Source organism: Salvia miltiorrhiza, chromosome 5 (assembly GCF_028751815.1).
Source record: "Salvia miltiorrhiza cultivar Shanhuang (shh) chromosome 5, IMPLAD_Smil_shh, whole genome shotgun sequence".
In the NCBI taxonomy this organism is placed as follows: domain Eukaryota; kingdom Viridiplantae; phylum Streptophyta; class Magnoliopsida; order Lamiales; family Lamiaceae; genus Salvia; species Salvia miltiorrhiza.
The window spans coordinates 52,611,815-52,626,161 of NC_080391.1; the positions used below are offsets into that span (position 1 = coordinate 52,611,815).

General features: G+C 39.7%; 2 protein-coding genes and 1 long non-coding RNA gene across 5 annotated transcripts; 2 read left to right on the forward strand and 1 right to left on the reverse strand.

The window, feature by feature from the left end:
- On the forward strand, positions 1 to 2,040 carry LOC131025020 (uncharacterized). The gene is made up of 2 exons (XR_009102061.1): positions 1 to 693; positions 1,119 to 2,040. It is a non-coding gene; the product is annotated as an uncharacterized LOC131025020 (long non-coding RNA).
- Positions 2,041 to 4,998: 2,958 nt separating this feature from the next.
- On the forward strand, positions 4,999 to 9,126 carry LOC131024901 (potassium channel AKT1-like). Its single transcript, XM_057954449.1, has 12 exons — positions 4,999 to 5,439; positions 5,714 to 6,070; positions 6,149 to 6,206; positions 6,293 to 6,610; positions 6,693 to 6,938; positions 7,030 to 7,128; positions 7,208 to 7,240; positions 7,360 to 7,545; positions 7,635 to 7,829; positions 7,911 to 7,986; positions 8,069 to 8,647; positions 8,720 to 9,126. Exons 1-12 carry the CDS (start codon positions 5,228 to 5,230, stop codon positions 8,971 to 8,973), a joined length of 2,613 nt encoding a protein of 870 aa, XP_057810432.1. The 5' UTR covers positions 4,999 to 5,227; the 3' UTR covers positions 8,974 to 9,126.
- A 222-nt stretch (positions 9,127 to 9,348) lies between these two features.
- Positions 9,349 to 13,922, reverse strand: LOC131024912 (boron transporter 4-like). Of its 3 annotated transcripts, none has more exons than XM_057954471.1 (14): positions 13,710 to 13,922; positions 12,792 to 12,903; positions 12,619 to 12,701; positions 12,350 to 12,536; positions 12,129 to 12,267; positions 11,892 to 12,057; positions 11,643 to 11,809; positions 11,337 to 11,510; positions 11,149 to 11,244; positions 10,943 to 11,059; positions 10,545 to 10,858; positions 10,135 to 10,411; positions 9,917 to 10,054; positions 9,349 to 9,798 (listed from the first exon to the last, which is right to left on the reverse strand). In XM_057954471.1, exons 2-14 carry the CDS (start codon positions 12,893 to 12,895, stop codon positions 9,769 to 9,771), a joined length of 1,992 nt encoding a protein of 663 aa, XP_057810454.1. In that variant the 5' UTR covers positions 12,896 to 12,903; positions 13,710 to 13,922; the 3' UTR covers positions 9,349 to 9,768. The 3 variants fall into 3 exon arrangements, with proteins under 3 accessions (XP_057810454.1, XP_057810453.1, XP_057810455.1); XM_057954470.1 differs by having other exon boundaries at positions 13,698 to 13,922; XM_057954472.1 differs by having other exon boundaries at positions 9,917 to 10,051; positions 13,698 to 13,920.
- Between the last annotated feature and the right edge of the window lie 425 nt (positions 13,923 to 14,347).

The following is a 14,347-nucleotide window of genomic DNA, read 5'->3' on the forward strand; positions in this document are numbered from 1 at the left end:
ACTATGATTAGAACTATGGTGTTGAGCATCTATAACAATCTTGCTAAGATTTTCGGTTGCCATAGTAAGCAAGTTTATATCTGGGTGTAGCATATACTTCCATGTATTATGTGACTTGGCATGGTTTGACTCTTGAGATGTATATAATTTTGGCCTATGCATGGTGATATTTCCTAAAGAAAATCAATATTTTATGGTAAATTTGTTTAGCCCTATCTATAAGGGCTCTCATATTTTACTAATATATATATGTGCTTAAGAATTTTTGTAGCACAGGATAAACAAATTTGGGGAATGATTTGAACAATTATGGTAAATACCATAATGTAAAACAGGGTTACCCACTAGTAAGTGGTAATTCAGGTATTTCGCTGAACTCTATCAATGAGAGGAGCATGATTGGGATATGTGATATTTTATCACTTGGGCATGATTTACATGATCTTTGATGAGATTTGAAATTTGAATGAATTCATCGGTATACGAATATGGGAATCAAGTTGTGGCAATGGATTATATAATCTAGTGTTCGAATTCTCTTTGCAGCCCTGTCTCAAGGGGCTCTCATATTTTACTAATATTTTCGTTCAAGAGTTCTTACAGCACATGATAAACAGCTTTGGGAAAAAATTTGAACAAGTATGGTAATCATCATAACACGAAAAGCTAATCCACTTGTAAGTGGTAATTCAGGTACTTCGCTGAACTTTGTCTCGTGGAAGCATGTGAGCATGATTGGGGAGTATTATGTTTTATCACTATGCAAAGTTATGATCTTAGGGTATTTTTGTGGGAACATGTAGGGATTTGAGAAATATTATATTTCTTTACTTGGGCAAAACCATGACTTATATGATCTGTGCTGGGATTTATGCAATAATAATTATGTCTTAGAAGCTGCACACCTTCTGCATATGTGCTAGGGCTTGAAGTGCAACTTGAATTATGTTACTTGGGAACTGTAGTTATGCTAACTCTCTCACAATCATCACAAGCATGAGCACCAAACACACACACACTTAACATGTTCATAACAGAGTATTGCACATGTCACCAGAGGGGGGAGTAGGGTGTATACCCGTAGTCCCCAATTTTAAAATTCAAAAATTGCTTCTCAGCAAGTCAAAGGAAAAACAGAGGGATCATGCTCCAGCAGAGCAGGGGGATCATGCTCCACCAGAACAGAGGGAAGCGCTCGTAAGCCGCGAAAGTTGGTTGTGCCATCCGGGCCTTCCATGCTCCGCGCAGAGGGAGGGAAGCGCTCGTAAGCCGCGAAAGTTGGTTGCGCCACTCGGGCCCTCCATGCTCCGCGCAGAAATCATCGTGTAGTCGTAAGCCGCGAAAGTTGGTTGCGCCACCCGGGCCCTCCATGCTCCGCGCAGATATCACCGTTTAGTCGTAAGCCGCGAAAGTTGGTTGCGCCACCCGGGCCCTCCATGCTCCGCGCAGAAATCATCGTGTAGTCGTAAGTCGCGAAAGTTGGTTGCGCCACCCGGGCCCTCCATGCTCCGCGCAGATATCACCGTTTAGCCGTAGCCCTCCATGCTCCGTGCAAATCTAACTTGGAACTACAATTCCAAAGTCAAGGGGAAAATGCTTATTTTTGCTTTCTTACAGTATTAAAACTCTTATGTCTTCATGATTTGCAGGGATTAAGGAAAACAGCACAACACTGACTTTAACAATACTTCGTTGGTTGAATACGAAGAATACCCGGTTCAACCAGACTAGGGGGGAGTAGCTGATGAGGACTGAAATATGCACCAGCGTTGTGCTAAACAAGGGAATTACTGCAGCAGCGCAGCTCGACTCTCGGTTCGACTAGGGAGCGAAGCTCATGTAATAGGGGCTTGAGCCCAATTATTTAGGGCTAGTGGGCTAATGGGCCAAATAGGCTCAAGGCCCTTACTTTCTTCATTTCCTATAAATAGTTCCTTTTAGCTCTCATTAGAGGATAGTCATTATTTCTTACTCGACAACTTGTAAACTGTAAATCATTCTCGATTATAGCCGTGGACGTAGGTCTTCTCGACCGAACCACGTAAATCCGTGTCATTTACTGCTTTCTAGTTTTAGGTGTTGGTTTCTCGTTTCACCACTACGATTATTCACAATTAGTTGTCAAAAGTTGTAACTAAAAGGCAAAAAAAATGTAGAAATAAAAAGACAAAATAAAATATAATGATCTGGTCATGTGCATAGTGCACAGGCCAACCTTAAACAATTCATTCTCTCTCTTATTAATAATAAATAATAGTATAATAAAATATATTTTAGGTTGAAGTATGTTATTGATAAAATATAGTAGAAAATATTTTTTATTAAAAAGTTAGGTTAAGATGGGTTGTTGATAAAGATAATCTTATAATTAATATTGAAAGTGGTTAAAAGATGAAAAATAAGAATAATAGAAAGTTACATGGGAGACGACCCAAAAAAGAAAAATATGAAGTTATTTGAAGGACGGAAGGAGTATACTTATTTAAGTAGCGGATATTACTATAAGAGATTGAGACATGAATGAGTACAAAAATATTTTTTAATTGAATTTGAGATTAATATGAGCATATAAATTATAAACGGGAACAAATATATAAATTTGTAACAACTTATATTTATAAAATTAAATGAGTTCATGTAACTAATCAAAATTGGGACGAGTACGAGTATATACATTTTAGATGGGTAAGAACATTTATCAACATGTCTTTGTGGAATTTTCTCTAATTTTAAGTGTTTTGTTATTCAAATTATCTATGTATGAGTAACATACATTCTTGACGGGTACGTACATTTTATCAACATGTTTACATAATTTTTTTTTCTAATTTATAATCTCTTAAATTTGTATATGATTGTTTATTCTTTAATATTTGAGTCTTTATTGAGACAGATAATCAATTATTGTGATAAATTATATTTATAAATGTAAATATGTGTGCATATTTAATATATGTTACTATACATTTTTGTGATCAGAATAAATAGTAAAATCGTTATTTACATAACAAATTCATTACTTTAATATAAATAATATTTTATTTATTATAATTATAAGGGCAAATTGCATGAAAATACCCCACTTTTTTTCAAATTTGATTTTTTGACAAACTTTTTTTTTGTTGCAAAAATTTGACCGAGCTTTCAATTTGTTGCAATGTCCGGCCCGTTAAATTTTCGGGCCAAATGAATGCCAACGTGGCATTAAAAATGCCACATCACACTCACAAACCCCCCACGTCACCCTCTCTCTCTCTCTCTCTCTCTCTCTCTCCACGACCTGTTTCGCCCCCCTCCAAATTCTCCCATCGTCTCTCCCGCTCCCTACTTTTCTCAAATCGCCGGTTCTCGTCGTCTCTCCTGCTTCCTCATTTTCTCAAATCGCCGGTCGCCGTTCTTCTGAGAACAAAACAGGTAGTGGTGTCCAAATGGAAACCAGTGCCGCCGCCTGAGAAAATGGGGTGAGCCCTAATTCGCTTGCTCGCCGCTCTTCGGCTAGAGAAAACGTCGGCCCTCAAGCCGGTGGACCCGAGAATTTGGGCGGTGGAAAACAGGGAGTCGGAGATGGTGATGTGGGGAGACCCGAGAATCTGGACAGATTTGGGCGGAGGAGGAAGTGGCGCGACGGGGTTGAAAGGTATTTGGGGCGGCGCCGCCCCTCTGTAAACCCTAACCAAGCAGCGCCGCTGCCCCTCGATTTTTCTTGAAATCCTCGCCGGGAAAAAGGTCGATGATGAGATGATAACATCTCTGAGACCACTCCCCCTGAAATTCTCGATTTTCCTTGATTTAGGAGCATTTTTTTGAAGTTTTTTTTTTTCTAGAATTGAAAGTTTTTCTTCTTCATTCTTCAATTTCTGATTTCGGGACGGCGTGGTTGTTGGGTATCTGTGGCGGTGGAGGGAGGAAGTCCGGCGAGTTGTTTGGAATTTGGGGGCGGTGACCGTTGCTGTGGAGGTCCCAGAATTCCGGGAGGAAGTGGCGGCGATGTTGTTTGGAGGGGGCGGAAACAGGGCGTGGAGAGAGAGAGAGAGAGGGAGAGAGGGTGACGTGGGGGGTTTGTGAGTGTGATGTGGCATTTTTAATGCCACGTTGGCATTCCGGGCTGCCAACTAAGATTTCATTTGGCCCGAAAATTTAACGGGCCGGACATTGCAACAAATTGAAAGCTCGTTCAAATTTTTGCAACAAAAAAAAAGTTTGTCAAAAAATCAAATTTGAAAAAAAGTGGGGTATTTTCATGCAATTTGCCCTAATTATAAATATAATTAAAATAATTACCCGTCGAAATTCGACGGGTTACACACTAGTTTGATAGTAACAATAAGGCATGTGATAACTAATAGATGCAGGGGATGATCTTAGGTATAATCGGATGTATCACGTACCTAATCATATAAACTAAACGCTTGATTAAAGTGTATTATTTGGTTGGGTGGGAGAAGAAGGTCAGTATTTTTCAGTTTCTAACATATATTCTGTTATCATCTCTGTGAGTGAGAATAAGTGACAGCATAGAGGAGATAAAATCGTGAAATTGCAGTGCCTTTAATGTAGGCTTAAAGTATGTCATTTTCTTATTCTTGTAATTGTTGTAAAGTGTTGATCCTTGAAGTCGATTAGTAAAGTTGAGAGCAATCCTATGCATGTAGATTATCTTGATCAAACCACGTAAATTTGGTGTCTTCTTCGATTGATCTTTTACTTCTTTATTATCTGTTTTTTATGCTATTACTTTGATAGTTCATAGGAGTGTTAAACTCTTGTATTTTTTAGCTAAGATTCGTAATAATTTATCATTAAATATTTACTTTGGATTGTTATTACTACGAATAAAAAATTGAAAATTTAGAGTTAGACTAAAAAATTTCTAGCCCGAGTCAGGTGGCGCACATGTAGAACGATGGACCTTATTGCAATACATGTCCAATTTTAGAAAACTCGATTTATTCATTGAGTATATATTAATTCGCATATTGTAGGATAGAAAAAATTCAATTCAATTCAAGTAAATTCTTTGAGAAAAATTTGTTTACTAATCTTGACCCAAGGAAAATAGAAATTAATGTGCGTCTTAATATAGAGAGCTCCAAAAAAAGCATGATCGATAAACTCTCTTTCTGTTTTCATGCATGCACCGTTGTTTCCATGAGGAAATTAGCTGCAGAATTCAAACGCGACTGAATTTATCAAGAAGCTCTCCATAATCCGAGAGAGTTTGGAAGAGATGGTGCAGGAGAAGATTCGACATAGCTGGGAGGCGAAGAAGGGATCAATGAGCCGAATTACGGAGATAGAGAGCGAGATCGAAAAGGCGTCGAGAGATGATCGGAGCTGCCACAGCGTCTCCAGCGACATCCTCCCCGCCCTCGGCGTCCACTCCCCTCGAAAGCCCAAGCTCCGCTCCTTTATCATCTCCTCCCTCGACCCACGCTATAGGTTTGCTTTATTTCATCTCCATTTTGCTTTCCTTGCTCCTGATTTGATTTTGACCTAATTTCGACTGCTAATGTTAGTTATGCTTCACTTGACTTCATCTGTTTTTTATTTTTAATTTTATTTTTTTTATGCTTTTCAAATTGGTGTGTTTTTGGCAGTGATTTCCCATTCTCTTAGCTAGATTTGTTTCCTTGCTCATGATTTGGCCAAATCTGGATTGTTGGAGATCGTGCTTCGTTCCTTTGCTGATGAGTTGAAATAATGATGGTTGCAGAGTATGGGTGAACTTTCTGATCATACTAGTTTTCTACACAGCGTGGGTCTCCCCTTTTGAATTCGGTTTCAATATAGGGTATCATGGGCCTTTGGCCATCACAGACAACGTTGTCAATGGATTCTTCGCCATTGACATAGTTCTAACGTTCTTCGTGGCCTACCTCGACAAGACAACGTACCTCCTAGTCGATAATCATAAGCTGATTGCATTGCGATATGCTCAAACATGGCTCATCTTTGATGTGATCTCCACAATTCCCAGGCAGCTTGCTCAGAAAGTCTTGCCTGATTCGTATGACTATGTTAGTATACTTCGCCTCTGGCGTCTCAGACGAGCCAGTGCTATGTTTCAGAGGTGAAGAAATGTGCTGCACCGAGTTTTTTGAGACATGTTGCTTGCTTTACTGATGCATTGATTTATACTTTGGCGCAGATTGGAGAAAGACAGGAACTATAACTATTACTTTGTTCGAATTGCAAAGCTTACATGTGTGAGTGTTTAGGGGATTTAGGTTATGTATTTGTGGTGATTTCAGGATTTGGAATTCACATTTCAGAGCTATGCTTGCCCTTGTAGGTAGTTCTTTTTGAGATTCATTGTGCTGGTTGCTTCTTCTATCTCCTTGCTGATAGATATCCTGATCCAACGAAGACGTGGATTGGATCCGTGAGAGAAAATTTCAAACAAGAGCCTTTGTTTGAGCGATATGTAATATCGATGTACTGGTCGATCATCACTGCCACAACTGTTGGCTATGGTGATTATCATCCTGTGAACAAAGATGAGATGATCTTCACCATTTTCTATGTGTTTCTCAATCTTGGATTGAACTCATACATCATAGGAAACATGACCAACTTGATTGTTCAAGCAACATTCAGAACTAGGAAGTTTGTGAGTATGCATTTGTTTCAAATTTTTTTTTTTAATCTTTTGCTTGTGGGCTTCAAGTGAAAAAGGATTCCTGTGTTTCTAGAGAGAGACGGTTGGGGCGGCCTCAAGCTTTGCGAAGAGGAACGGACTGCCTAAACGCTTGCAGGATCAGATGATAGCTCACTTGAGTTTGAGGTATAGAACTGATTCAGAAGGACTGCAGCAGCAAGAAACTCTTGATGCTCTTCCGAAGGCGATTCGCTCAAGCATTTTGCATTTTCTATTTTACTCCCTTGTTGATAAGGTGTATTTGTTTAAAGGGGTGTCGAATGATCTGCTCTTTCAGCTGGTAATGATTAGGATTGATGGCCTCATTTCATTTTGAATTTCTTTGAGCTAGATTTTCATGTTCTTGATCTTGATAAGTCAATCTTGCAAAGGTCTCTGAGATGAAGGCTGAGTATTTTCCTCCTAGAGAAGATATAATATTGCACAATGAAGCACCTACAGATTTGTACATTTTGGTTACTGGTGCAGTGGTACACACACACCCTCTCTCTCTCTCTCTCTCTCTCTCTCTCTCTCTCTTTCTCCTCTGATGCTATTCCTTGGTGACAGGAGCTTATCACCCACAAAAATGGAGCGGAAGTGGTAAGTAAGTCTGTATTTGATGAGATTCTATCCTTATTTACGAGGTAGGAATGCCAAAAAAGAAAAAGAAGAAAAGGTTTATGATAAGGTTTGATGATGATTTATGTCTACAACATAAGGTGTTTGAAGAGCTCAAGAGAGGAGGTGTTTGTGGTGAAGTAGGCGTTCTCTGCTACAGGCCTCAAGTTTGCACTGTTCGTACAAAACGGTTGAGCCAGCTTCTCCGCTTGAGTCGTTCTTCACTTCTCAATATGCTTCAAGCTAACATAGGAGATGGGACTATAATCATGAACAATCTTGTTCAGGTTTGACATTTTGGTTCTGTGTTTAGCTTATCAGATGATACAATTCTTGCCGATTCTTAACTATCTGGTTTGTATTTCATCGAGTGTAGCATCTGAAAGAACAAGATGATCCGGTGATGCAAGAGATCTTGGCTGACACAGAGCACATGCTAACTCAAGGTAGAGTGGATATGCCTCTCACCTTATGCTTCGCAGCAGCAAGGAAAGATGACCTACTGCTGCAGCGTATGCTCAAACGAGGCTTGGATCCGAATGAACTTGACAGAGACGGGCGCAATGCTTTGGTAAGCACAACCTAATAATACCGCTCGTTTTTTAACCATCATATGTATGTGATAGGCCTCATTTATTGTTGGTCTATGCAGCATCTTGCAGCATCAAATGGAAGCATAGAATGCGTGTTGCTTCTTTTAGATCATGGAGCAGATCCTAACATAAGAGGTGTCTATGTTCTATACTAGGTCTAGATTGCTAGAAAAATGCACTATATACTAGGAAAAATAACTGTGTGTTCTACCTGCAGATTCTGAAGGAAAAGTACCTCTGTGGGATGCAATTTTGGGGAGGCATGAGGTTGTGATCAAAGCACTCGTTGACAATGGGGCTACATTAGCCTCCGGTGATGTAGGCGAGTTTGCTTGCTATGCAGCGGAGCAAGACAACATAGAGCTACTGAAAGAAATCACCAAATTTGGAGGGGATGTGACGTCCCTCAGCAGTAGTGGCACCACAGCTCTGCACACTGCTGTGTCCCAGGATAAGCTTGAAGTCGTCAAGTTTCTGATCGAGCAGGGGGCGAACATAGACAAGCCAGACTCCCATGGATGGACATCACGCGCCTTAGCTCATCACCAAGGCCACAAAGAGATGATGGCCTTGTTTCAGACAATCCAACACCTCAAGAAAACCATGTCTCTACCTCCTCTTCACCCAGCGGAACCACCTTACCTTAAGAAACATTCCAGTGAATCCTCATTGCCTCGTCTCAAAGAAGAGGAGCAGAGCTCACCTTCGAATGTATCCTCGCACCTAAAATACAGCATCAATGACTTTCAGAAGTCTCTTGCAGGGATCATAACAAGTCAGGGTAGGCCTAGTGATGGTAAGTTTGGGAGAATCTCTACATTTATGTACACAACTTTGGAGATTTCACTCATATCTCTGTATCGTGCAGGAGGAATGATCCTTTCAACTCCTGCGCCTCCTGCTACGCCTCGCAAACCCATCAGAGTGTTTGTAAAGCGTGCAAGGAGTGGAGACGACGTGGAAGGTAGCGTCATGATTATGCCAGGATCTCTCCAAGAGCTCATGGAATGGGGCTATCAGAAGTTTGGCTTCTATCCTACAAGAATTCTTACAGAAGATGGAGCTGTGATTGAAGATTTGGCAGTAATAAGAGATGGTGATCATCTCTTTTTGTCTAGTTAAGCTAGATTTTCATGAAATAGAATAGCAATATTTTTGTAGCAGAAACGGCAGAATAATTTTGAGCAATCATCACAAAACATACTACTAATTGTTCTCTTCATTTTTGGCCTCGAGAAATCTATTTTGTTCTCATGAGATAAGCTTTTTTGATTAGTATGAAAGAGTTAAATATAAATCTCTTTCGATGATTTAAATGTGATGCAAAAATACCAAACCTTTTTGCGCATCTCAGTTATGATCATGGGAAGAATTTTCTTATGCTTCACCAAAATATCACAAGTGGGAAATTCAAACTGCACAACACTCTTCAGTTTAGAAATGATTATTCATGTAGATATATATATATATATTGAATGACTACTCACCTAAAAAGAATTAAGTCAGAATAAAATCATTTCTATTTTAAGAGAAATGATAGCATCTCAGTCTGTTACATCAGTTAAAAAAAAACAATGAATCAAATAACCAATATCCTTTAATAGAATTTCCTAACTTCATGAACAAGGAGAAAAATCATCAGTATAAAGGAGGAACACAGAAGCTGTCTTTCTTCTTTCTTTTCTTTTTCCCTCCATGATTCCATCTTCCTCTAGTTGAAGCAACACTGCAAGGCATATGCAGCTTTCTGCAGGACTAATCCCAGTCGAGAAAAGAATCCTCGTCTATCATCACCCGCGCTCTTCCACCCCAGCCTCATTATACTTGCACATACTATGCTACGACAGTGTAGATGATAGAAGAAGGAGGAATCCATGATTCCACGACAAAAATTAGACGTTCCGTGTCCAACTCTCCTCACCTCCTCGAAGATCCTTCGTGAAAAACCTGCAATAACACAATGCATCACACAATCATAACCAACTGATATGTTGTCTCTCTCTCTCTCTCTCTCATTTTTTTCTTATTTTTTGGCTGTCTGTTGTAAGTTATGAGTTTTACTGACCTCAGCATGCCGGTCGTTGAAGCTCAACGACCGGTGCCTTATCTCACCCCTATGCGTCAGCATCTCGTCTAACAGTTCAGCAGATGTTACATCAGGGGAGAATCCTTCATCATCGGTGTCAGTGAGTCCTTCATCCTGCTTTACCACAGCATAACTCATGCTCAGTGCCTTACAATGTGTTTCCAATAAGTTAAAAAACATTGTTTCACACGTAGTACCTCGTGTGGCCTCCTAGAACTGAATGGGTGCCCCACGACTTCTTCATACTCAGCTGCATCCAGTTGCTGCAGATAGTAAGGTGGGAACATCTTGGGCAGGACGTGCTCCCTTATGCTTATCAGAAGGAAAAACGGCAGGGGGAAGAGTATTCCGGCAATAGGTATCCACGTGATCCCAAAGCAGACAAGGAGATATGCAAATTGGAAGAGTGTGAACAACGCGATGTATTTGAATGGCACCGACTCCAAAAATGAGACGTGGAACTCTTCAATGACTCTGCCAAAGAAAGAAGTTGCACTAGTTAGGTATTGAAAATCTTATACTACTTGCACAGATTCATTTTTTCACCAAAAAAAAATAAAAACTTGTATTGATTCATTTGAAGATGAGACTAGGCTCGGGGGCTTACTTGAAACGACGACGTGGAGGAACAAACAGCAGCAGCAGCCTCTCCCAGAACTGGTTACCAGGAAGGCTCTCGATGGCCATGTAGGCGAAGTACCCCCACAAGACGGAGGTTGGTATCATCTTGATCACGGGCATGGCACACAGGGCGACCCCAACGAACACAGATTGGAGCAAGTTGCTCAGCCTTTGCTCGTTGACTCGGATTGGCAAGTGGAGATCAAGACACTTCTCAGGATCAAATTTTTCTTCATGATCTTCATCATCATGTTTCAACACAGCTTCTCTCAGATTTGCCAAATCTCTGTCTACAGTGTGCTGCAGAAACATGAAAATATATGCCTAACTATAATCCAAACACCACAAAATCAACGAGAGCAAGAGAGGGGGGGGAGACGTTACAGGAGGCGTGCTGTCCATTTCAACGAACACAGCATGCATTCTTCCGTATATCTCCAACTGGCTCGCGTTTAGCTTCATCCCCTCCTTTGCACGCTTCATCATTTTTTTCTGCATTTCCTGCAACAGATAAGAGAGTATATTTTCTAGTCAAAACATGTTCTAATTCAAGAAGACGCAAAACAAATGGATTTTAAACATGTTCCCACCTGCTTTTTGAGGACTGCAAGACTCCTCGTATGCATAGGAGATTGTGGCAGCACCCCATTCGAAGGAGGAAGTCCGATCAACCCACAGAGCAAAGTCTGCAAACACAAGTTGCAGTCAATTTCAGACGACGCTCCCAGCCTAATCCACAACGCTAAAGAAGCTAACGACAACCTTAAAACACACATACCATGACGCCAAGCAACATGATGTCATAATGGTAAGCCGAAGGATTCTGCAGATTGAATTCCTTTGGTTGTGCCATTTGTGAGGCCACACTGTGGTCGAAGAAGTATAGTCCCGCAATCATCACTGCTGGTATCAAGGCGGCAAACACATAGCCTACTGATATCTTCCCCATGTCCTGCAAATTTCAAGAGTCGAGCCAATCTTAATGTGCTATCGCTTTCTAACAATCACATATCCGTTTACTAACATCATGGAAGCAACAAAACACTAGAAAGATTCTTGAGTCCTAAGAATGTCTGAGTAGTACCTTGATCACGGTCCAATGTTGCAACGATTGTTTCTTCCAGGGAGGCGAACCAATCAGCCTCCTTGGAACTCCAGAGGGAAGTCTGCCCGGTGCACTATACGATAAGGCAGTCCACACCACAACCATCAATGGAACACCATAGTCTGCAATGAAACTCCTCATCATGGCTGCAAAAAAACGCACAAAAGTTCAAGATTTAGATGAAGTTAGACTGCACCGAGTTTGAATTATCCATAGATTTCCCAATACCTGTACCATAACGCCATGACCTAGCCTCTCTCGTCTTCAAGCAAGTGATAAGCACGCCAAACATGAACACGACTGAGAGTAATCCGTTAATATAAAGCCATTCAAACTGGTTTTGTTCTTCTCCACCATCTTCACCTTGTGGGACGTGAAACTCACTCACAACGCCCTGTGGTTCGATTACTAATAGTTACAAACATTGAAAAAGAAAATTGAGGAATATGAAGAAATGCAGTATACTTTGATGGCTTCTTGCAAGAAAAGCACAGATATCAGCATGCCAAAGAGCTCCCCTGCCACCCTCGTGAAACGAGTAATTATCGTGCAAGCATTGAATATAGCAAGAAGAAACAGCAGCAATGCAGTCCACACACACACCCTGCTCACATAAAAGGGAAACATCAATTCATCATGAACAAATTTTGGCAACACAAATCTCAGATAGTCCGTAGATCTCTCACCATGCAGCCCAGGCTAAATACAACTCTTTTCCTATATTGCTCTTGGCAAAACTGTACAAGTATGAGTACATGATTATGGTAGGCTCTGCAACGCCTAGGATTAGCAATGGCTGCCCACCAAAAATCGAGTGGATGACACCACATATGGCAGTAGACAGGAGAGTCTCATCTGTGCTCAAGCTCGCGTCTTAACATGAAAAACAACACAAACTTTTCAATGACATTGTTTCATAAAAACATCGGACACCACAAAGTCCTAGAAAAGCGACCTGTTTCTCGACTCAATTGCTCCCCAAAGGCGACTACAGGGAGAGCAGAAGCGAAGAAAATGTATGCTGCTGGAGCCAAAATCCTGAAATGGTGAATGGAAGCAAAGATAAGCAACCACATTCTTTCTTTAAAAAGTGATTCTTTCGAGCAAGAAAATAGGGAGGATTTGCACCTTGGACCGGAACTACATGAATCGAGCCAATCTTTTTTGTAGCATGCAAGCCTTCCTTTGAAATCTCTGGTTACTCCTTTGAGAGGAGTCTTAAGGCTATCCATTTCACAGGCTAGCAATCGAGATGAGTAAACTAGTGAATGGATTGATTAATGCATTTATATATCCATGAATAAAGATTTCTATAAAAGGATAATGTGATCATAACATTCACTCAAAACTAATATGCTTTTACCACAAACTGCAGTGAGTGAAGCAGTAGAGAATTAGCAGAATCAATGGAGATAAACACAATTTTACATGTAATGTATTATCCCTCCATTCATACCAAAGGTTTTTCAGAAGATTTCTGCATGAATTATCATGGAAAACATCAATAAAACAATGGGAATCAGACATCAGAAACACATTTTCAATGGATACATTTCCAAAAACAGTCTCAGTCAAGATCATGATCATCAACACAACTTTTACACCAAATTCTTGAATGAAGAACATGAAATTAGCCATATGTTCCGAACAATGTACACGAATTGTCTATGATTTCTAACAATCACAAATATACATATGAAGCCCCGTTGTCTTGATCAAGACAGGTGAAATTCATACAACTCAAACTCAAATTCAAGATTCAATAAACCAGCTCCACATATATCATATGCATGCTCTAGGAAAATGCACAAATTAAAAAATAACGATGAAACTTGTAAAGATTTGGAACACGAGGGCTCGATCAAGTTTCAAGAAAGAAATCGATGGCGGCGGTAAGAATCTTAGACGACGAAAAACAAGAAGAGGGTTGTCGTCAAGATTCAATCTTTCTAAGCGCCGCCGTCGAAGATGTGAGAGAATTTGCAAAAAATAGAGAGAAACCAAAAATAAAAAATAAAAATAAAAACTCTTCACCTCTCTCTCTACCTCTCACACACACACTCAGTTTGCTGTGTGTAATTAAGCTCGTTTCCAATTCCCCTCCTATTTTCTTTATTTCCCAGATATTATTCAGGAGAAATGCAGCAATGCATGAAGCTTTAATTTAGAGAGAGGAAGATACAGAAAGAAATAGATACAGATATAGAAACAAACGAATGCATGCATTAATGTGACATGAGAAACTTTGTTTCTTTTTTTCTTCCTTTTTTTTTAATTAAATTTTCTTGTATCGTGAAAAGCGGCGGTAGTGTTACTAAATAAAATTACTCGGTCATACTTTCTTCTAATTTTCAGGGAAATTCTTTATTCTAAATCGTATGTAATCTTGTGTTTTTATAAAATTAAAGAGTGTTTTTTTTTTAAATAAAGGATATAATTGCCCCTTGATTGTTCATTTCATAAACAAGGTACATTTTTGGTGTGTTCAGATGCACTATACATATATTCTAATTAAATTATAATTATAATTAATCAACTTTTATTAGAGTAATAAATTTTAATTAAAGTAAATACACCGTACATCAGCGCGTACACAACATTTTAAGATTGAAATATTATTGCAGGTAGAAAATTTAAAATTAATATACAAAATTAGAATTTGATTAAAAAATTAATAATTTATA

What these genes read in the sequence shown, in the direction of transcription:
- LOC131024901 (XM_057954449.1), top strand. Translation starts at nt 5,228, where the DNA reads ATGGTGCAGGAGAAGATTCGACATAGCTGGGAGGCGAAGAAGGGATCA. An exon ending in GCCAGTGCTATGTTTCAGAG is followed by an intron (nt 6,071 to 6,148) that starts GTGAAGAAATGT and finishes ACTTTGGCGCAG; the next exon opens with ATTGGAGAAAGACAGGAACT. An exon ending in TCAGGGTAGGCCTAGTGATG is followed by an intron (nt 8,648 to 8,719) that starts GTAAGTTTGGGA and finishes TGTATCGTGCAG; the next exon opens with GAGGAATGATCCTTTCAACT.
- LOC131024912 (XM_057954471.1), bottom strand. Translation starts at nt 12,895, where the DNA reads ATGGATAGCCTTAAGACTCCTCTCAAAGGAGTAACCAGAGATTTCAAA. An exon ending in TCATGTTGCTTGGCGTCATG is followed by an intron (nt 11,245 to 11,336) that starts GTATGTGTGTTT and finishes TTGTGTTTGCAG; the next exon opens with ACTTTGCTCTGTGGGTTGAT. An exon ending in CCTCCACGTCGTCGTTTCAA is followed by an intron (nt 10,412 to 10,544) that starts GTAAGCCCCCGA and finishes TTTCTTTGGCAG; the next exon opens with AGTCATTGAAGAGTTCCACG.